General features: G+C 42.5%; 1 protein-coding gene across 2 annotated transcripts in view; it reads left to right on the top strand.

Moving 5' to 3' along the window:
• Positions 1-23,775, top strand: part of LOC111962476 (guanine nucleotide-binding protein G(i) subunit alpha-1-like) — an 87,298-nt gene that overhangs the window by 14,664 nt on the left and 48,859 nt on the right. The window contains exons 2-4 of one of the 2 annotated variants that reach the window (XM_070443083.1): positions 21,859-21,901; positions 22,107-22,129; positions 22,941-22,946. The exons of the other annotated variant lie outside the window; for it this stretch is intronic. Coding sequence (XP_070299184.1) covers positions 21,859-21,901; positions 22,107-22,129; positions 22,941-22,946 — 72 coding nt within the window. The remainder of the gene's footprint in view (positions 1-21,858; positions 21,902-22,106; positions 22,130-22,940; positions 22,947-23,775) is intronic. 2 annotated transcript variants of the gene reach the window in all.

Raw genomic sequence — 23,775 nt, 5'->3', positions numbered from 1 at the left:
CACACCTGGATTGTACAACATTTGCCTATTTTTATTTTCAAATTTATTCAAGCTCTGTCAAATTGGTTGTTGATCATTGCTAGACAATCATTCTGGTCTTGCCATAGATTTTCAAGTAGATTTAAGTCAAAACTGTAACTCTTCTAGAGGTCGACCGATTATGATTTTTCAACGCCGATACCGATTTATTGAAGGACCAAAAAAGCCGATACCGATTTTAATCGGCCGATTTATTAAAAAATAATTGTATTTGTAATAATGACAATTACAACAATACCGAATGAACACTTATTTTAACTTAATATAATACATCAATAAAATCAATTWAGCCTCAAATAAATAATGAAACATGTGCTATGTAAGAAAGGTAACGTTTCAGTTCCTTGCTCAGAACATGAGAACATATGAAAGCTGGTGGTTCCTTTTAACATGAGTCTTCAATATTCCCAGGTAAGAAGTTTTAGGTTGTAGTTATTATAGGAATTATAGGACTATTTCCCTCTATACCATTTGTATTTCATTAACCTTTGACTATTGGATGTACTTATAGGCACTTTAGTATTGCCAGTGTAACAGTATAGCTTCCTTCCCTCTCCTCGCTCCTCCCTGGGCTCGAACCAGCAACACAACGACAACAGCCATCATCGAAGCAGCGTTACCCATGCAGAGCAAGGGGAACAACTACTAGAAGGCTCAGAGCGAGTSACGTTTGAAACGCTATTAGCGCGCGCTAACTAGCTGGCCATTTCACTTCGGTTACACCAGCCTCATCTCGGGAGTTGATAGGCTTGAAGTCATAAACAGCACAATGCTTGATGCACAATGAAGAGCTGCAGGCAAAACGCACGAAAGTGCTGTTTGAATGAATGTTTACGCTCCTGCTTCTGCCTACCACCGCTCAGTCAGATACTTAGATACTTGTATGCTCAGTCAGATTATATGCAACGCAGGACACGCTAGATAATATCTAGTAATATCATCAACCATGTGTAGTTAACTAGTGATTATGATTGATTGTTTTTTATAAGATAAGTTTAATGCTAGCTAGCAACTTACCTTGGCTTACTGCATTCGCGTAACAGGCAGTCTACTTGTGGAGTGCAACGAGAGAGGCAGGTCGTTATTGCGTTGGACTAGTTAACTGTAAGGTTGCAAGATTGGATCCCCTGAGCTGACAAGGTGAAAATCTGTCGTTCTGCCCCTAAACAAGGCAGTTAACCCACCGTTCCTAGGCCGTCATTGAAAATAAGAATGTGTTCTTAACTAACTTGCCTAGTTAAATAAAGGTATAAAAAGAATCGGCGCCCAAAAATACCGATTTCCGATTGTTATAAACTCTTCCACTTAGGAACATTCTCTGTGTACTTGGTAAGCAACTTCAGTGTAGAATTGGCCTTGTTTTAGGCAGTGTTGGGGGAAAAGTACTCCATTGTCATACATAAGTAAAAGATACCTTAATAGAAAATGAGTCAAGTGAAAGTCACCCAGTAAAATACTATTGGAGTAAAAGTCTAAGTATTTGGTTTTAAATATACTTAAGTATCAAAAGTAAATGTACTTAAGTATCAAAGTAAAAGTATAAACCATTTAAAATTCCTTATTATGCAAACCAGACGGCACATTTTCCATGTATTTTTTTTTAAAAATTGATGGATTACCAGGGGCACACACCAACAAACGAAGCATTTGTGTTTAGTGAGTCCGCCAGATCAGAGGCAGTAGGGATGACCAGAGATGTTATGTTGATAAGCGTGTTAATTGGACCATTTTCATGTCAAAACGTAACGAGTACTTTTGGGTGTCAAGGAAAATGTATGGAGTACGTTATATACTTTAGGAATGTTGTGGAGTAAAAGTTGGCAAAAATATAAATACCACAAATTGCTTAAGTAGTACTTTAAAGTATTCGTACGTAAGTACTTTACACCACTGGTTTTAGGTTATTGTTCTGCTGAAAGTGGAATTAATCTCCCGGAGTCTGTTGGAAAGCAGAATGAACCAGGTTTTCCTCTAGGATTTTGCCTGTGCTTAGCTCCATTATGTTTCTTTTTTTTAATACTGAGAAACTCCCCAGTCCTTAATGATTACAAGCATACCCATAACATGGAGAATGGTACTCGGTAATGTATTGGATTTGCCCCAAACAACACTTTGTATTCAGGAAAAAAGTTAATTGCTTTGCTACATTTTTTGCAGTATTACTTAAGTGCCTTGTTGCAAACAGGATGCATGTTTTGGAATATTTGTATTCTCTACAGGCTTCCATTTCGCTCTGTCAATTAGGTTAGTATTGTGAAGTAACAGTTTTCTCCTATCACAGCCAATAAAGTATGTTTTTAATTCAGCCTGCTTTAAAAAAAGATATGTTAAACACTATTGCACTCATTTGAGTCCATACAACTTGTGACTTGTTAAGCACATTTTTACTCCTGAACTTAAGGCTTGCCATAACAAAGGGATTTAATACTTATTAACAAGACATTTCAGCTTTACATTTTTTATATGTCAAATTCTAAAAACATTCAATTTTGACTATGGGGTAAGTCAGTGACACAAACATTGAATGTAATCAATTTTAAATTCATGTTGCAACACAACAAAATGTGGAAAAGTTTCTGAAGTCACTGTAGCTCTAAGATTGGGTGAACCAAACTTACCTGACTGCTGGGAAGCTGCTGTGAAGCTGCCTCAATAGGGTCTCTGGCATTAAAGCAGCTTTTCCCAGCCATTGGGTTCTCTGCATATCGGGCATGTTCTAGGCCAGGGCTTAATTGCAGTATCAGGTGCTGTATCTACAAAGTGTCTCAAGTATAAAAAATTGGTCATAAGTACTGAGAATAGACATTTTACTCATATGAGTAAAAATAAAAGCTATGCATGAATCTTTTTAGTTATGAGTTCCATCTAGTCGACATATTAAGTAGGCAGCGAGTCAGTTGTTCCTGCACAATAGACAGACTTTCTTTGGAGTTGTAGAATTTTTTTGGGGGGGGATCTTTGTAATGACGGACCCATAAATAATCTAGGCCTATATGCAACAGTATTTTGACAACGATTTCGCATGAGGCCTAATTCACATGAAATGCCAAAATACCAACTAGTATCAACTAGGCTTATCAAAAATCAAAAATATATTTTTGATTATTTCATTAACCTACATGTTAGTTCAACTTATCCCTTTGGAGCGCAATATCACTTGTATTTTCTTTTAGATGCCTATACTTTGGGCATTTGAAAGCATCCTAGGGCCTATGTTAACTTTGATTGTTTTCGGTGAAAATGATAGACCTTTCAAACATTTTCTGCAACATTATTGACAAGTGACTTGATGCCTACTGTGCCAAAGTGATTTAGAGTTAGGGTGTTATCAAAATTCCGCTATTAACAACCATGTATGATTCAGTGCAATATGCCTATCGCATTCAAAATATCAGAATTGGTTAAAAGGTTATTCATGTCAACATTAGGCAAGAATTAAGAGTAAGCAAAGTGATCGTGTCAGGCTAATTACATTGCCTTTGGGAAAGTATTCAGACCCCTTGACTTTCAACATTTTATGTTACAGCCTTATTCTAAAATTGATTTAAATCGTTTATTTTTCARTAATCTACACACTACCTGTTTTTTTGTGTGTTTTCTTTTCTAATTTATGCACAAAAAAATTATATGTAAATGTGATAAGTATTCAAACCCTTTACTTGGTACTTTGAAGCACCTTTGGCAGAGATTTACAGCATCGAGTCTTCTTGGGTATGACGCTACAAGCTTGGCACACCTGTATTTGGGGAGTTTCTCCCATTCTTCTCTGCAGATCCTCTCAAGCTCTCAGGTTAGATGGGGAGCGTAGCTGCACAGCTATTTTCAGGTCTCCAGAGATTTTTGATCAGGTTCAAATCCGGGCTGTGGCTGGGCCACTCAAGGACATTCAGAGACTTGTCCCGAAGCCACTCCTGCGTTGTCTTGGCTGTGTGCTTAGGGTCGTTGTCCTGTTGGCAGGTGAACGTTCACCCCAGTCTGAGGTCCTGAGCACTCTGGAGCAGGTTTTCATCAAGGATCTCTCTGTACTTTGCTCCGGTCATCTTTGCCTCAAACCTGACTAGTCTCCCATTCCTTGCCGCTGAAAAACATTCCCACAGCATGATGCTGCCACCAGCGTGCTTTACCGTAGGGATGGTGCCAGGTTTACTCCAGACGTGACGCTTGGCATTCAGGCCAATCTTGGTTTCATCAGACCCAGAGAATCTTGTTTCTCATGATCTGGGAGTCCTTTAGGTGCCTTTTGGCAAACTTCAAGCGGGCTGTCATGTGCCTTTTACTGAGGGGTGGCTTCCATCTGGCCACTCTACCCTAAAGGCCTGATTGGTGGATTGCTGCAGAGATTGTTGTTCTCCCATCTCCACAGAGGATCTCTGGAGCTCTGTCAGTGAACATCGGGTTCTTGGTCACCTCCCTGACCAAGGCCTTTCTCCCCCGATTGCGCAGTTTGAAGGGGCGGCCAGCTTTAGGAAGAGTCTTGGTGGTTCCAAACCTCTTCCATTTTTAAGAATGATGGAGGCCACTGTGTTCTTGGACCTTCAGTGCTGCAGAAATGTTTTGGTACCCTTTCCCAGATCTATGCCTCGACACAATCCTGTCTCTGCTCTACGGACAATTCCTTCAACCTCATGGCTTGGTTTTTGCTCTGACATGCACGGTCAACTGTGGGACCTTATATAGACAGGTGTGCCTTTCCAAATCATGTCCAATCAATTGAATTTAACACAGGTGGACAACAATCAAGTTGTAGAAACATCTCAAGCATGATCAATGGAAACAGGAGAATTTTATTTATTGAATCCATTTTAGAATAAGGCTGTAACGTAACAGAATGTGGAAAAAGTCAAGGGATCTGAATACTTTCCGAAGGCACTGTTTATCAAACGGTTTACCATTGCAATTTTTGACGTACAGTCACATTCACTCTGGTTGTCTAAAGTGTGCTATAGAGTTCACATCTGGCAACACCTCATCGAGATTGTTGCAAATGAGGAAGAATAACCAATGTTAATGAATGCRGTCATCACTAGCTTTCCTTTTGTGTTACCTCAAACTGTCGTGATTACCAGCTGAGATACCTTTGTTGTTTTTACTCCTGGCTCAGTTTGTCTGAGCAGTGTCTTAAAACATCATTCTAAAACCTACTCTGAGTTGGGATTGTTATTTTTTTTGGTTAGCAGTTAAAACAATAGTGTTATCACCGCCACTTTGGTAAAAAGCTGAGGGATGGGGCTGGAGAAATGTAACCACTCTCGAATTCTTAGAGCTATGGATGCAAGGACTAACCATCCATGTTTTGAGACTAGTGTTTGTTTACATTTACTTTGTTTCCAAACAGTAAAACAAGCTTATTTTTAGTTCTGATGGGGTACGACAGTTGAAATAAGCTCATGAGTACATATCAGTGGAGGCTGCTGAGGGGAGGACGGCTCATAATAATGGCTGGAAAGGAGCTAATGGAATGGTATCAAACAAATGGAACCCTTGTGTTTATTTGATATCATTCCACTCCAGCCGTTAACACAAGCCTGTCCTCCCCAATTAAGGTGCCACCAACCTCCTGTCTGTAATAGCCAGAGTTTTTTTGTCACAGTGGACCACCCTGTGTTAACCATGGTCAGAGTAGGAGACCTTAACACTGCACATTACGCTCACTGCAGCAGCAGTATGGGGATCAGAGAATGTGAGCAGAGCTGGAGCAAAGTTTTCCCAATTTGCCTGGGCCAAGAGGCCTCTCCAATTTCACTCCAGTAGCGCTCAATTCACGAGCTCAGGYCATGCCTGGGCCAGCATGCATTTGTAGTCTACTTGTTTGTTGCTATAACCTCTTGCTTTAGCTATTGTCATGGAGTTCACTAAATGTTTTTATAAAGAAACTGATACAACACACAGGTGCAAAATCAAGGTGACTTACAATGATGAGGACCGAGTGCAGTGATGTAGTGTCCAACTATAGAATTGTGGAATCTGGAAAGACACTTATCCCGAAAGCATGATGGTGTACTACGTGCACATTCTAAAAGAAAGGAACCAGGTGGGTAGCTAAGTGTGTCATTGTAGCAAAGTATTTTAGAAACAAAAAATCTGATCTTAAAATTTTGTTTATTTTTGTTCTATTATCTAGGCTATACTGTAATTGATTTTGGCCCAATAGGCCTGGCTTATTCCCACTATCAACGAGCTTTCTGTTTTGTTTGGGTTATTTTGCCTTAACCTTGATGCATATTTTTTTATATAGGTAGGCCTATCTGCCCAGCCTGGAAAGAGTGTCCCGAAGGGTGTTTAGCATCCCCAGTGGTTCTCCAAGCGTGGAGAGGATGTTCTCCACTGCTGGCCTGCTCTCCAGGCACTATTGCATGACCCTGAAGCCACAGACTCTGGCCAAACTCTGTTTCTAAAAATAAATTCAAAGGCACTGCAGACTAAGGCATTTTTTGTTTAATTTGTATTTAATTCTAAGTAAGTCACAGAATATATGCGCAATTTATAGACTATAATGATTGCGTACAATGAAATGCTGAGTGCTTTATGTCCCTACCAGCCTAGTGTCACACTCGCAAATGCTTCACAATGTAATTGTTTGTAGGCTATAGCCTTGAAATAATATAGCCAAAATAATTCATTTTTGTTCCTTCTTCTATCTGGTTCCTGACCTAATTTAGTGTTTATATGCTGTTTTAATACTACATGTAGCCTATTTGAAATGATGAGCGCTTCTTACATTCACCTTTTCATGTACATTAAAATACTTTTCTTTCAAATCATATCGCTTAGTTTCAATACTTCAAAACCAAATGGTAGGTCCAGGTAGTCACAAAAATAGATGTGTTGGTTAAATTTACATTTTATGAATGGAGCGATTTTGAGCGGCTTTTTTTTTTTTTTCTGTGAGCGGAGTGTTTGGAAAGAATGTGGAGCGCCAAGCTCCGCTCCATGAGTGAGTGGGATTTCCGACCACTCACATACTCTGATGGTGATGTGTAGACTAAGCGTCATTTGAGATGAGCCTAATTTGAATTTTTATGGCAGGTTATTTTCCTCGCCCACAGTAGCACCTGCATGGGGCATGTATGGGGGCTTGGCTGGCTGGCTCTGTGAGCGGTTCAGGAGCACTCCACAGGAGGGGGTATGTGGACAAGTGTCTTCAACAGAACATGTGGTTATTTGTAATCTTAAATCTTTAACACGTTGATCCACTTCAATGCTTTAAATGGGATATCCTTTGTGTGTGTGTGCCGTCAGACTATGACTCATAAGCACATTGATTTTCCTATGCCAGGGATTGCGCTGGGTATGTCGGCATTAATCATCAGATGAAATCATCTTCAGATGAGTGTTTTGAGTGGGTGGATCGTCACAGATTGTGTGTTGGAGCTGTGTAGTGAGTAGTCTCATTGTTTATTGTGCTTAGAAGAAATGTTTCTATTTCACAGATGCTCAGAAGGAAATTTCTGTCCCCTGGGCCAGTGGTGTTCGTGTTGGCCAATAATAATAATAATAAAGTCAGCAAAAAAAGGAATCCCTTTTTCAGGACCCTGTCTTTTAAAGATAATTCGTAAAAATCCAAATAACTTCACAGATCTTCATTGTAAAGGGTTTAAACACAGTTTCCCATGCTTGTTCAATGAGCCATAAATAATTAATGAACATGCACCTGTGGAACAGTCATTAAGGCACTAACAGCTTACAGATGGTAGGCAATTAAGGTCACAGTTATGAAAACTTAGGACACTAAAGAGGCCTTTCTACTGACCCTGAAAAACACCAAAAGAAAGATGCCCAGGGTCCCTGATCATCTGTGTGAAGGTGCCTTAGGCATGCTGCAAGGAGGCATGAGGACTGCAGATGTGGCCAGGGCAATAAATTGCAATGTCGGTATTGTGAGACACCTAAAACAGCGCTACAGAACGGACAGTTAATCGTCCTCACAGTGGCAGACCACGTGTAACAACACCTGAACGGGATCGGTACGTCCGAACATCACACCTGCGGGACAGGTACAGGATGGCAACAACTGCCCAAGTTACACCAGGAACACACAAACCCTCCATCAATGCTCAGACTGTCCGCAAAGCCTGAGAGGCTGGACTGAGGGCTTGTAGGTCTGTTGTAAGCCAGGTCCTCACCAGACATCACTGGCAACAACTTCGCCTATGGGCACAAAGCCACCGTCGTTGGGCCAGAAAGGACTGGCAAAAAGTGCTCTTCACTGACAAGTCGCGGTTTTGTCTCACTAGGGGTGATGGTCGGATTCGTGTTTATCGTCGAAAGAATGTGCGTTACACCTAGGCCTGTACTCTGCGGGATTGATGGAGGTGTAGGGTTCGTCATGGTCTGGGGCGGTGTGTCACAGCATCATCGTACTGAGCTTGTTGTCATTGTTGTCAATCTCAACGCTGTGCATTACAGGGAAGACATCCTCCTCCTTTGTGGTACCCTTCCTACAGGCTCATCCTGACATGACCCTCCAGCATGACAATGCCACCAGCCATACTGCTCGTTCTGTGCGTGATTTCCTGCAAGACAGGGATGTCAGTGTTCTGCCATGGTCAGTGAAGAGCCTGGATCTCAATCCCATTGAGCACGTCTGGGACCTGTTGGATCGGAGGGTGAGGGCTAGGGCCATTCTCCCCAGAAATGTCTGGGAACTTGCAGGTGCCTTGGTGGAAGAGTGGGGTAACATCTCACAGCAAGACCTGTCAAATCTGGTGCAGTCCATGTGGAGGAGCTGCACTGCAGTACTTAATGCAGCTGGTGGCCACACCAGATACTGACTTACTTTTGATTTTGACCCCCCCTTTTGTTCAGGGACATTAAGTTTGCTGAAAATAAACACAGTTGACAGTGAGAGGACGTTTTTGCTGAGTTGATGTGCAATTTAGCAGACGCTTTTATTCAAAGCGACTTAGTTATGGGTGCATGCATTTTTACATATGGGTGGTCCCGGAAATTAAACTCACTATCCTGGCGTTGCAAAGGCTATTCTCTACCAACTGAGCTACAAATTGAGCTACAAGGCCTGCAGTCTTATTTGTCCATTCAGCCAACCCAGTGTGTCTTGGTGTGTTTGAGCTCTGACTTTAGATTAAATAGCAACGTAATCAGTGAGGTTTACTGAGGTGTGTGCATGACATGTGTTTGTTTGTGTGTTACTTAAGTGACAAGTTAGCCATGTGTGTTGTCATGTGGGACAGCGAGTTGGAGAGCAGTGCTCTCCAGGGAAACCAAGCCCTCAGCAGAGCGGGGGTAATTAAAATGTGTGAGGAGCTCAATACACCAACCAAGGCTTCAGAGGATTTGAGGGCACGCTTCAAGGTTTGCTACTTTTTCTTTCGCTTTTATCAGAACTGTTAAAGGACGTTTTAGGTCCTTCAAATGCAACTCTAGACCTCGAAGCCAGTCCCACTTTTTAAAAATGTATTGTTCCTTTCTAATCAGGGACTGATTTTAGACCTCGGACACCAATTAATTATCAGGTAGAACAATACCAGCAGGTTCCGGACCTCGTAGGGTAAGAGTAGAATATCCCTGCTAGGTAATATCTGAACTGCACCAGCCTTTAATACTGAGATGTTTCTCCGCCGACTTTACCATACCTTAAATCTGAAAGGTATTGCCGGTATCAAAGCCGAAAATTGTATATCCGCCTAACAACCTAGTAATCATTTCGGTAAACATCTGCCTACAGCTTAGTATGAAACTGTAATGCTGAAGGTGGCATTGGCAACTATGCAACATGGCATCTATGCAACATGTAAAGTGTTGGTCCCATGTTCCATGAGCTGAAATAAAAGATACCAGAAATGTTCCATATGCACAAAAAGCTTATTTCTCTCAAATTGTGTGCACAAATTTGTTTACATCCCTGTTAGTGAGCATTGCTCCTTTGCCAAGATAATCCATCCAKCTGACAGGTGTGGCATATCAAGAGGCTGATGAAACAGCATGATCATTACACAGGTGCACCTTGTGCTGGGGACAATGAAAGGCCACTCTAAAATGTGCAGTTTTGTCACACAACACAGATGTCTCATTTTGTACAATTGACATGCTGACTGCAGGAATGTCCACCAGAGCTGTTGCCAGAGAATTGATCGTTAATTTCTCTACCATAAGCTGCCTCCAACGTCGCTTTCGAGAATTTGGCAGTACGTCCAACCGGCCTCACAACCGCAAACCATGTGTAACCACGCCAGCCCAGGATATTCACATCCAGCTTCTTCACCTGCGGGATCGTCCAGCCACCGGACAGCTGATGAAACTGAAGAATTTCTGCACAAATTGTCAGAAATCGTCTCAAGGAAGCGAATCTACATGCTGGTCATCCTCGCCAGGGTCTTGACCTGACTGCAGTTCGGCGTCGTAACCGCTTTCAGTGGGCAAATGCTCACCTTCGATGGCCACTGGCACGCTGGAGAAGTGTGCTCTTCACAGCTGAATCCTGGTTTTAACTGTACCGGCCATACGGCATGTATAGTGTCGTGTGGGCGAGTGGTTTTCTGACGTCAACGTTGAACAGTGACCCATGGTGGCGGTGGGATTATGGTATATGCAGTCATAAACTACGGCCAATTTTCGTGCCGTTCATCCGACGCCATCACATGTTTATGCTTGATAATGCATGGCACCTTGTCGCAAAGATCTGTAAAAGGTGAAAATGTCCCAGTTCTATGGCCTGCGTACTCACTAGACATGTCACCCCATTCAGCATGTTTGGGATACTCTGGATTGATGTGTAAAACAGCGTGTTCCAGTTCTTTTATAATATCCAGCAACTTCACACAGAAATTGAATAGGAGTGGGACAGCATTCCACAGGCCACAATCAACAGCCTGATCAACTCTATGGGAAGGAGATGTGTCGCGCTGCATYAGGCAAATGGTGTCACACCAGATGCTGACAGTTTTTATTCCACGCACCCCATTTTTCTTATTATTTAATTAATACACTTTTTACGTTTATTTTAAGGTGTCTGTGACCAACAGATGCATATCTGTATTCCCAGTCTTGTGAAATAGATTAGGGCTGGATTATATTTATTTCCTTATGAACTGTAACTCAGTAAAATATTAAGTTGTTGCGTTTTTATATTTTTGTTCAGTGTAGTTTAACAAGTGGATTATTTTGCTCTTGACTCCCAGTCGCTTAGTAGCCTAGGCCTACTCACGAGCAAAAGGCTGACTTCACTGACTTGTCTCAATCAATGTAATTTTGTTTCACTGAATCCCTGTCTGTATAGGCTATTTGATTAATTGGTTTCTCGCTGGGCAAATAAGTAGTAGTGGTATAGCTCATCTGTCACTGATCAGAAACATTTAGCATCCAATAATGTAGCCCAAATCAAGTGTAGGCCTATTATTTTTCTCTGTCACTTTTATAGGCAACTCCAAAAGCCTGCAGATGTTGTACATAGGGTTGGAAACTTTGAGGGAAATTTCCAGAAATTTTCCATAGGAAATTAAGCCTGGGAATTTTGCTTAAATTCATCAAAAAAAGTTAGCTTATAACAGTGAACTTTTTTTGTCGGGTACACAAGGCAATTCTAGGTCTTGTGGCATATTTTGGTTAATCTATCCCCAATTCAATGGAATTGCAACCCCCCCACCTGCATGCACAGTGCATTCTTCCATCACATGTACAGCTTATTCTCAAGAGCTTGGGTTGCCTATAGTGAGACTAATGAGATGCTTTTGAGCCGACACTACTACACTGTCTGAGCCAAGGACTACATGCTTTCTGGTAGGTTTTGATTACAATACTGGATGGGGTGAATATATTTTATGACATACATTATTTTTTGTTAACTAGTAAATAGTAGCCTACAGCAAAGTGTATTTAAATAATTTCTAACTTAACAATTTCTGCTTTTAGTTTTTGCTACCATGTGGGTTTTAGCTTGCTTGAGCCTGTTAACCTGTCTAGCCCCGCCCCCCCCACATTCCACTGAAAAGGCAGCGCGCGAAATTCAAATTTGAAATATTTAACTTTCACACATTAACAAGTCCAATACAGCAAATGAAAGATAAACATCTTGTGAATCCAGCCAACATGTCCGATTTAAAAAATAATAATAATAATAAAAAAAAAAAATTTTTACAGCGAAAACACCACGTATATTTATGTTAGCTCACCACCAAATACAAAAAAGCACAGACATTTCTTTCACAGCACAGGTAGCTTGCACAAAACCCCCAAATAGAGATAGAATTAGTCACTAACCAAGAAACAACTTCATCAGATGACAGTCTTATAACATGTTATACAATAAATCTATGTTTTGTTCGAAAAATGTGCATATTTCAGGTATAAATCATAGTTTTACATTGCAGCTAAAATCACAAATATCACCAAAGCAGCTAGAACAATTACAGAGACCAACGTGAAATACCTAAATACTCATCATAAAACATTTATGAAAAATACATGGTGTACAGCAAATGAAAGATAAACATCTTGTGAATCCAGCCAATATTTCAGATTTAAGTGTTTTACAGCGAAAACACAATATAGCATTATATTAGCTTACCACAATAGCCAAACACACAACCGCATTTATTCACCGCAAAAACCAGCAAAAGATATAAAATTAATCACTAACCTTGACCAACTTCATCAGATGACAGTCTTATAACATCAGGTTATACAATACACTTATGTTTTGTTCGAAAATGTGCATATTTTGAGCTGCAAACCGTGGTTATACGTTGTGAATATGTAGCATCGATTCACCAAATTGTCCGGAAATATTTTGGACACTCACCTAATCTGACCAAAGAACTCATCATAAACTTTACTAAAAAATACATGTTGTACAGCAAATGAAAGATACACTAGTTCTTAATGCAATCGCCGTGTTAGAATTCTAAAAATAACTTTAGTACGACATACAGCTTACGTTATAGCGAGACAGCGCCTGCAATGAGGGCGGAAAATAGTACTAAACATTTTCCACAGAAATACGAAATAACATCATAAATGGTTCCTACTTTTGCTGAGCTTCCATCAGAATCTTGTACAAGGGGTCCTTTGTCCAGAACAATCGTTGTTTGGTTTTAGAATGTCCTTTTCTCCTGTCGAATTAGCAACCAAAGCTAGCCAAGTGGCGCGAAGCTGTCCATCHTCACCAAACGCAGAGAACGGAAAAAGCCAAAACTCCCAAAAACTTTCAATAATCTGATAAAACTATATTGAAAAAACATACTTTACGATGATATTATCACATGTATCAAATAAAATCAAAGCCGGAGATATTAGCAGTCTATAACGAAAGCTTTTCAGAAGGCAATCCAGGGTTCCTTCCCGCGCCTTGCTGAACAAAGGAAATAGTGGTCACGTCATTCCAAGAGCTCTTATTCGACCTCATATCTAGCTAGACACCCCATTTCACCTCTCACTGCCTGTTGACATCTAGTGGAAGGCGTATGAAGTGCATGTATATCCATAGATTTCAAGCAAATGAATAGGAAGGCCCTGGAACAGAGCCTCGATTTCAMATTTTTCWCTTCCTGACAGGAAGTTTGCTGCAAAATGAGTTCTGTTTTACTCACAGATATAATTCAAACGGTTTTAGAAACTTGAGTGTTTTCTATCCAATAGTAATAATAATATGCATATTGTACGATCTAGAATAGAGTACGAGGCCGTTTAAATTGGGCACGATTTTTTCCCAAAGTGAAAACAGCGCCCCCCTATCCCAAAGAAGTTAACAAGTGCATCAAGTTCCCTCAGCGCTCACAACAAGCAACCTCTGACAAAAGTCCCTCTACTTCTAGTCGAGGTGAAAATAATGAATCAGACACCTTATCGATAGCAACAGCTCATGGTCCTCCCGGAATCAGGAGTTTGACACAATGGAGGAACGTAGTCAGAAAAATGCTGACGAATGTCTTGCTCGAGCTGTATATGCAACTGGCTCACCTCTGATGCTCACAGGCAATGTGTATTGGAAGAGATTTCTGAATGTTCTTCGCCCAGCATACAGCCCTCCAACCAGACATGCTTTATCCACTCATTTGCTGGATGCAGAGTTCAACAGAGTACAAGTGAAGGTCAAGCAAATCAGATAAAGCAGACTGTATTGCAATCATCTCTGATGTGTGGTCGAATGTTCATGGGCAAGGAATAATAACCTACATCTCCACCCCTCAACCAGTATTCTACAAGAGCACAGACAAGGGTCAACAGACACACCGGTCTCTACATTGCAGATGAGCTGAAGGCAGTCATCAATGACCTTGGACCACAGAAGGTATTTGCACTGGTGACAGACAATGCTGCAAACATGAKGGCTGCTTGGTCTTAAGAGGAGTCCTACCCTCATCTGCTCCTCAACATTTACATTTACATTTAAGTCATTTAGCAGACGCTCTTATCCAGAGCGACTTACAAATTGGTGCATTCACCTTATGATATCTCAGTGGAACAACCACTTACAATAGTGCATCTAACCTTTTAGGGGGGGGGGTAGAAGGATTACTTTATCCTATCCTAGGTATTCCTTAAAGAGGTGGGTTTCAGGTGTCTCCGGAAGGTGGTGATTGACTCCGCTGACCTGGCGTCGTGAGGGAGTTTGTTCCACCATTGGGTGCCAGAGCAGCGAACAGTTTGACTGGGCTGAGCGGGAACTGTACTTCCTCAGAGGTAGGGAGGCGAGCAGGCCAGAGGTGGATGAACGCAGTGCCCTTGTTTGGGTGTAGGGCCTGATCAGAGCTGAAGGTACGAGGTGCCGTTCCCCTCACAGCTCCGTAGGCAAGCACCATGGTCTTGTAGCGGATGCGAGCTTCAACTGGAAGCCAGTGGAGAGAGCGGAGGAGCGGGGGGTAGTGAGAGAACTTGGGAAAGGTGAACACCAGACGGGCTGCGGCGTTCTGGATGAGTTGTAGGGGTTTAATGGCACAGGCAGGGAGCCCAGCCAACAGCGAGTTGCAGTAATCCAGACGGGAGATGACAAGTGCCTGGATTAGGACCTGCGCCGCTTCCTGCGTGAGGCAGGGTCGTACTCTGCGAATGTTGTAGAGCATGAACCTACAGGAACGGGTCACCGCCTTGATGTTAGTTGAGAACGACAGGGTGTTGTCCAGGATCACGCCAAGGTTCTTAGCACTCTGGGAGGAGGACACAATGGAGTTGTCAACCGTGATGGCGAGATCTGGAACGGGCAGTCTTCCCCGGGAGGAAGAGCAGCTCCGTCTTGCCGGGTTCAGCTTGAGGTGGTGATCCGTCATCCACACTGATATGTCTGCCAGACATGCAGAGATGCGATTCACCACCTGGTTATCAGAGGGGGGAAAGGAGAAGATTAATTGTGTGTCGTCTGCATAGCAATGATAGGAGACCATGTGGAGATAGACAGAGCCAAGTGACTTGGTGTATAGCGAGAATAGGAGAGGGCCTAGAACAGAGCCCTGGGGGACACCAGTGGTGAGAGCACGTGGTGCGGAGACAGATTCTCGCCACGCCACCTGGTAGGAGCGACCTGTCAGGTAGGACGCAATCCAAGCGTGGGCCGCGCCGGAGTGCCCAGCTCGGAGAGGGTGGAGAGGAGGATCTGATGGTTCACAGTATCAAAGGCAGCCGATAGGTCTAGAAGGATGAGAGCAGAGGAGAGAGAGTTAGCTTAGCAGTGCGGAGCGCCTCCGTGACACAGAGAAGAGCAGTCTCAGTTGAATGAAGTCTTGAAACCTGACTGATTTGGATCAAGAAGGTCATTCTGAGAGAGATAGCAGGAGAGCTGGCCAAGGACGGCACGTTCAAGAGTTGGAGAGAAAAGAAAGAAGGGATACTGGTCTGTAGTTGTTGACATCGGAGGGATCGAGTGTAGGTTTTTCAGAAGGGGTGCAACTCTCGCTCTTTGAAGACGGAAGGGACGTAGCCAGCGGTCAAGGATGAGTTGATGAGCGAGGTGAGGTAAGGGGAAGGTCTCCGGAAATGGTCTGGAGAAGAGAGGAGGGATAGGGTCAAGCGGGCAGGTTGTTGGGCGCGGCCGTTCACAAGACGCGAGATTTCATCTGGAGAGAGAGGGAGAAAGAGGTCAAAGCACAGGTAGGGCAGTGTGAGCAGAACCAGCGGTGTCGTTTGACTTAGCAAACGAGGATCGGATGTCGTCGACCTTCTTTTCAAAATGGTTGACGAAGTCATCAGCAGAGAGGGAGGAGGGGGAGGAGTATCAGGAGGGAGGAGAAGGTGGCAAAGAGCTTCCTAGGGTTAGAGGCAGATGCTTGGAATTTAGAGTGGTAGAAATTGGCTTTAGCAGCAGAGACAGAAGAGGAGAATGTAGAGAGGAGGGAGTGAAAGGATGCCAGGTCCGCAGGGAGGCGAGTTTTCCTCCATTTTCGCTCGGCTGCCCGAGCCCTTTTCTGTGAGCTCGCAATGAGTCGTCGAGCCACGGAGCAGGAGGGGAGGACCGAGCCGGCCTGGAGGATAGGGGACATAGAGAGTCAAAGGATGCAGAGAAAGGAGGAGAGGAGGGTTGAGGAGGCAGAATCAGGAGATAGGTTGGAGAAGGTTTGAGCAGAGGGAAGAGATGATAGGATGGAGAGGAGAGAGTAGCGGGGGAGAGAGAGCGAAGGTTGGACGGCGGCGGATACCATCCGAGTAGGGGCAGTGTGGGAAGTGTTGGATGAGAGCGAGAGGGAAAAGGATACAAGGTAGTGGTCGGAGACTTGGAGGGGAGTTGCAATGAGATTAGTGGAAGAACAGCATCTAGTAAAGATGAGGTCAAGCGTATTGCTGCCTTGTGAGTAGGGGGGGAAGGTGAGAGGGTGAGGTCAAAAGAGGAGAGGAGTGGAAAGAAGGAGCAGAGAGGAATGAGTCAAAGTGTAGACGTGGGGAGGTAAAGTCACCCAGAACTGTGAGAGGTGAGCCATCCTCAGGAAAGGAACTTATCAGGGCGTCAAGCTCATTGATGAACTCTCCAAGGAACCTGAGAGGGCGATAAATGATAAGGATGTTAAGCTTGAAAGGGCTGGTAACTGTGGACAGCATGGAATTCAAAGGAGGCGATAGACAGATGGGTCAGGGGGAGGAAAGAGAGAATGTCCACTTGGGAGAGATGAGGATCCCYGTGCCACCACCCCGCTGACCAGAAGCTCTCGGGGTGTGCGAGAACACGTGGGCAGACGAGGAGAGAGCAGTAGGAGTAGCAGTGTTATCAGTGGTAATCCATGTTTCCGTCAGTGCCAAGAAGTCGAGGGACTGGAGGGAAGCATAGGCTGAGATGAACTCTGCCTTGTTGACCGCAGATCGGCAGTTCCAGAGGCTGCCTGAGACCTGGAACTCCACGTGGGTCGTGCGCGCTGGGACCACCAGGTTAGAGTAGCAGCGGCCACGCGGTGTGAAGCGTTTGTATGGTCTGTGCAGAGAGGAGAGAACAGGGATAGACAGACACATAGTTGACAGGCTACAGAAGAGGCTACGCTAATGCAAAGGAGATTGGAATGACAAGTGGACTACACGTCTCGAATGTTCAGAAAGTTAAGCTTACGTTGCAAAAAATCTTATTGACTAAAATGATATAGTACTGCTGGCTGGTGAAATAGGCTAGCTAGCAGTGGCTGCGTTGTTGACTTTGTTTGAAAGTGTAGCTGGCTAGGTAACCTCTAACTGGCTAGGTAACCTCGACAATTACTCTAGACTACACAATTATCTTGGATACAAAGACGGCTATGTAGCCAGCTAATATCAAACAAATCAAACTGTTGTACTGTAATGAAATGAAATGTAATACTACCTGTAATACTACCTGTGGAGCAAAGCGGAATGCAACTACTCGCTCCAAACCAAACCGGAAGTGCGTATCGTAAAGGGAGAGGCAATAGAAGTGTTGTTTCTTGTATTATTGTCTTTTGTGTCTTTAGAGGACTGCTTCACCTTAATGTCCCCTTTCCCTTTTTTTCTGTCCTTATTTTGTCCCACTTTGTCCCTTCTTTGTCCCTTCTTCTCTTCTGCCAACTAGACACTCCTTGTTAGCTAGCTAGCTTCTTTCAGGAATGTCCCTAGCAACTGCCTAGCAACAGGTAAACAACTTAGCTAGCTAAGAAAACGGTATAATTTTATGAAAAATTMTTACTTTTTCAAAAGCCTTTCTTCTTTGTTTGCTGCTTGTTTGGTCTCCTATTCAGTTTGCAGTTTTCTTTTGATTTTTTTTCGATGTACTTTACTCTAAAAAAAAAAAACATTTAAATTTCAATATTTGTAGGAGCTCATCTTTTCAGCTGCTGCTGCTTAATTTGGAACTCCGGAACAGTTCCTTTTACTGTACAAGTGTACTGTATATTGTACAATAATGTATGGTAATGTCTTTCATTTTACAAATGTAAGATGGGGGCTGCAGGTAGCCTAGTGGTTAGAGCATTGGGATAGTAACCGAAAGGTTGCTAGATTGAATGCCAGAGCTGACAAGMTAAAAATGTGTCGTTCTGCCCCTGAACAAGGCAGTTAACCCACTGTTCCCCGGTAGGCTGTCATTGTAATAAATAATGTGTTCTTTACTGACTTGCCTAGGTAAATAACGGTTCAATAAAAAAGATGCAAGTAAAATGTCCTGATGGTTAATAAAGTAAGCTTCTTTATTATCTATCTTTTGACCGGAAAACATTGTAGGAACATGTATTAAAAGCCACTGTGCTTTCCTATAAATAAAATGTATGTTTTGCAGAATTGTACATTAAAAGCATTTATGGTCTTGTTATACAATTTCATGAAAGGACCACCAGATAAATGCATTGGTGAAGAGACACAAAAACCAATCAAACCAGAACAATATCCATTCCATCTCATCAGCATCACTTTGGGCATCTGCTGCCGAGCTCCATCTATCTACCACAGGTCTGGAGGACCGGACATTGACATGCATCAGGTGCCGATTGACTGCCAGTCGATGCGCTCACTGACCAGAAAGGTCTCGCGCTGTCAGGGGACCACCGCAAAAAACTTAGCGCTCAAAGTCAATCAAATTAGCTCCTTCCAGCCCACTAACTTATGAGCCGAGGAGCTGCAGCCAGCACTCCCATCCCAGGGAGCTGGTTATGTCTGTGGGGGGTGATCTAGGAAGGCACCCTATGGGGTAGGAAAAGGCTAGTGGAGACTATACGTAGCATTGATGAACTCAGAGGAAATTAGCAGCCCTGTTGAATAGTCTTTGATTCAAGAAAAGCATCACTCTGGGAATTTGTGAAGCGATGAAAAATAAAAATGCTTTTGGTTTCATTTGGAAACAATTATGGTTTTTGGATTGAAATGTTGTTATCCAACTTGGGGCTGCTGCTMTTTTGCATGTGAAACAGGCACAGGCAGACGTTGGTTGTTSCCCCCATTGTGTTTCTGTAGTCTCAGCAGGTAAGTGAATTCCTCTGGGGAGGACCAGACAACGGAAATCATGTTAAGATCAGAGTATTGACTTACTGCATATGAGTCTGCATCACGGGGATTGCTGCAGGGGTGTATCCTTGTCCCGCTCCATTTGTCTTATTGTAAGAACCTGTAGAGGACCGATGCCTTGCTAATGTTTTTCATGTCCTCAAGGACATCATGGCACTGAAAACGATGGATACACTCTACAAGAGAGCCAAGGAAATGGTTAGGTATGTGAAGGGTCATCAAGTTATAGCAGCAATCTACCTCACCAAGCAAGGTGAGAAGAATAAGAGCACCACATAGAAGCTGCCCAGCAACACCATTTGGGGTGGCGTTGTCATCATGTTTGACAGTCTCCTGGAGGGGAAGGAGTCTCTCCAAGAACTGGCCATATCACAGTCTACGYCTATGGACAGCCCAATCAAGAGGATCCTCCTGGATGATGTATTTTGGGAGTGGTAAGCAGCCTGAAACTTATAGCAGTAGCRATTGCACGGACTGAGYGAGARAATGCCATCCTGTCTGWTGTTCAGACTCTGCTTGCAGATGTAAGAGAAGAAATCCATACTAGCCTGCCCACTTCACTGTTGCTCCAAGCAGAGGAAACTGCAGTTCTGGAATACATCAAAAAGTGTGTATTCCAAAAAGTGTGAAGACTTCTGCCTGAAGCCCATACACGCTGCAGCGTACATGTTGGACCCCAAGTATACTGGATAGAGCATCCTGTCTGGTGCAGAGATCAACAAGGCCTATGGTGTCATCACTACTGTGTCTCGCCACAGGTTCTTGGCAGTCTGGTGAAGTACACTTCCAAGCAAGGGCTTTGGGATGGAGATGCAATATGGCAGTCGTGCCAACATATCTCATCAGCCACCTGGTGGAAGGGACTTGTGGATCTGAGGTTCTTTCCCCTGTTGCCTCCATCATGCTACAAATCCCAACATCAGCCACCGCAGAGCGCAGCTGGTCCTTGTTCGGGAACACACACACCAAGGCACGCAACAGGCTGACCAATACAAGGGTTGAAAAATTGGGGGCCATCCGGGCAAATTTTAGGCTTTTTGAGCCTGACAACGAGCCATCCTCAAGGTTGGAAAGTGACAGTGAAGATGAGGCCTCAGAGTCTGATGTTCAAGAGGTGGACATTGAGGAGGTCCAGGGAGAAGACATGGACAACCAAAGCTTTAGCTTCTAGACTCATTTTACAGATGTATGTTGAAAACGTTTTTGGGAGATGCGATGGCTCATTCAATATTCCCTTTTGTTGTTCAGTGAAATCATCCCATGTGAAGAGTCAACTCATTTAAAGTTAAATTTGTAACTAAATTGTTTTTTTATTTCTATTTGAAGGATTTAATCATTTGCAATTATCTACTTATGATAAGGTAAAAGGTTTGTTTGTCTCCATATATGGTAAATATATCCAATGCAAAAAACATCTACATTTTAAATGGCATTAATATTCATTTTCTTATATTCCTGTTAATTCCCATGGCAAGTTTCCACCTCTGAATATTCCCCAAGATGTGCAAGCCTAGTTGTACATGAGACTCACATGCTTTTGAAAATAGGATTGCTATTATTTTCTAACGGTGTRATGAGGATACTCTCAATGTAAGACCCTAAGCGTGCTCCCTTACTAAGTGGAGTGAGGGTAGGAAAGAGAGGAAAGGTAGATCGAAAAAGTATGGGTTTGAGTTCTGTTACAAAATATCACTTTTATATGACACCGGTTCCACATGTTCCTGTGACACAAATATTTGTGTTAAATTTTTACTATAAAATGTGTGTTTACTGTGATCGGGGTATGTGTGTCTTGTCTCTTTAATGAACCATTGATTTAATTAATTTGGACGTAGCATAATTCAACTCAAATGCCACTATTGTTTTGAAAATAAATGTTATTAGTCTTGTGTTTTAGGACATGCCTAAACAAATTAATAATGGATTTCTTTTTGATGGTGGATATTCACTGGATTTATTAAAATAGATGCACACCACTACTACCACTCATCACCAGCATCTGTATGGGAGATATAAAAGAGGTATTAAAGGCGTATGCAGGCAACAATGTGGTAAAACTGGGCCGGTTTGTAAGGTGGTCATATAAACATTGGCCTTTTTTTTTCACTGGAAAAATACCGTAAATCCTATGTGAAATCAGTTTAGGTCTGCCACGCTGAAGCTATAATCTCATTGGTGGGAGGATCCAGTTGATTAATCCAATTTATACTAATGCCTGTCTAACTGTCCTGTAAGGGGCTGATCAGACACTTGGTTTCCCAACGTTGTATAGCTATTAGCTACTCAGTATCTGGACAGGTGACTCTTGTAGGGCCTTATGCAAAACGTGAGTTAGGCCTACAAGTTATGATCAGCCCAATTTCTCAAGTCAAAACAACAATGAATGAATGTGTTAAATGTGTAATGTCTGCCTATCACTCACTAATTGGCCTCTCACTGTCTCAGGTGCTGGCGAGTCAGGGAAGAGTACAATTGTCAAACAGATGAAGTAAGTTTCTCGTTATCTACACAAAGTATTGGGACATTCACACATCATAAATTGTAATTTTGTAGTTACTTTTATTGTAAATAAGAATAGAATATGTTTGTAAACACTTCTACATTAATGTGCATTCTACCATGAATACTGTAATGACCCGGCTGGGTCATAAAGGGAAAAGAGACGGACTCTAGGTGTGCAGGTCAGAACACAGGTTTATTCATAAACTGGGCTATTGTTCCGGCCACAACCCACGCCGCTAAATGCCGAACGTACACAATGTTACCCTGTCGGGTCAAGAGTCACWCTCATAGGYACAGATCAAGGCACGAACAGAAGAGASAGAACAATGAGACAGTAATCCCTATTTATGCATTTCCAAATCCCGCGGTATTACCCATCATACCCCCCCAACCTTTCCATCTGTCCTGACATATTTAACCCCTGCTAGTAGCCATGAGAACCATAACACACCCACAAACACAGAACACAATACCGGGTCGTTACAATACAGATAATCCTGAATGAATCCTGAATAATGAGCGAGGAAAGTTAGACGCACAAATATCATACCCCCCAAAAATGCTAACCTCCCAAGTTTATTTTAATGGTGAGTGGTAAACATGTCTTGGGGGTATGATTTATTATTTTTTTCTATACATTTTTCATTCACGATTCATTCAGGATTTTACATTATCATGGTAGCGTCCACTTTAATGTAGAKGTGTTTAGAAACATAAATTCTTATTTACAATGAAAGTGACTCCTAAATGACACACTATATACTATTAATTTATATTGGGCACAAAATAATCTGAAACACAACCAAAACAAACAGCAAATGCTTCGAGCAAGTTCGTAGACTCAAGCTTGATGTAATCATTGCATGCTATGGATATAGGATCAAATACTTAACTTTTGACTACTTTAATACACAAGTGAATTTGTCCCAATACTTTGTCTCCTAAAATGGGGAGACTATGTACAAAACGAGCTGTAATTTCTAAACAGTTCACCCAATATGGATTAAAATACCCTCAAATTAAAGCTGAGGGTTAGCAAATGTATCTGTCAAAACATGGCATGTATTTCTGGCCGGCACCATCTTGGAAAGAGCACCTATGTTTACGATTATTTATCGATTTAGATTGACTAAAAAAATACAGGTTGGACAGCTAATGAAAGATGCATGGTTTTAATCGCAACCGCTGATTTAGATTTTAAAATTAAACGTTACTAGACAGTACATTGTGGAGTTACAGCCAGACTAGTGCCGCAAAAAAATGGCCGACAACTGCGTTTACATTTTTTCCACATAAATACGGAATAAAATCATAAATAACTTACTTTTGGACGAGCTTCCATCAGTATCTGGGCAATGTGTCCTTTGTCCAAAAGAATCGTTGCTTTTGTAAAACGACCTCTTCAACTTCAGAACTAGCAGCTAACAATAGCTACGTGGTCACACACATTCCAACATCCTCAAACGCAATACTAAGGAAAATCCGAAAAAAAATAGCAATATACTCGCATAAACTGATATAAATCGGTTTTCAAATAACTTCGTTATGATGTTTCTAACACCTATATCGAATTAAATCACAGACGGATATATCTTTGATCAATAACGAGAGCTTTTGAGCATGCCATTCTGATGTCCTCCCTTGCGTCCTGGCGAGCGTTCCAAAAGAAGGGACACTCACTTCCATTTTGCGTTTTATTAAACTCTGAGAAACACGTAGAGACGCCATTCCACTTTCATATGTTACTGACATCCAGGGAAGGCGGGTGCAGTTCATTTCGATCCATAGGCATACACAGAGCTTAAAACTGATCCGAGATCAGCGACTATTTTCAGAGCTCGCCAATGTCTCCTGTTATGA

The sequence above is a fragment of the Salvelinus sp. IW2-2015 genome, linkage group LG4q.1:29 (assembly GCF_002910315.2).
Source record: "Salvelinus sp. IW2-2015 linkage group LG4q.1:29, ASM291031v2, whole genome shotgun sequence".
Taxonomy (NCBI): domain Eukaryota; kingdom Metazoa; phylum Chordata; class Actinopteri; order Salmoniformes; family Salmonidae; genus Salvelinus; species Salvelinus sp. IW2-2015.
The sequence above is the reverse complement of the archived record's forward strand: the minus strand, read 5'-3'. Positions and strand labels throughout refer to the sequence as shown.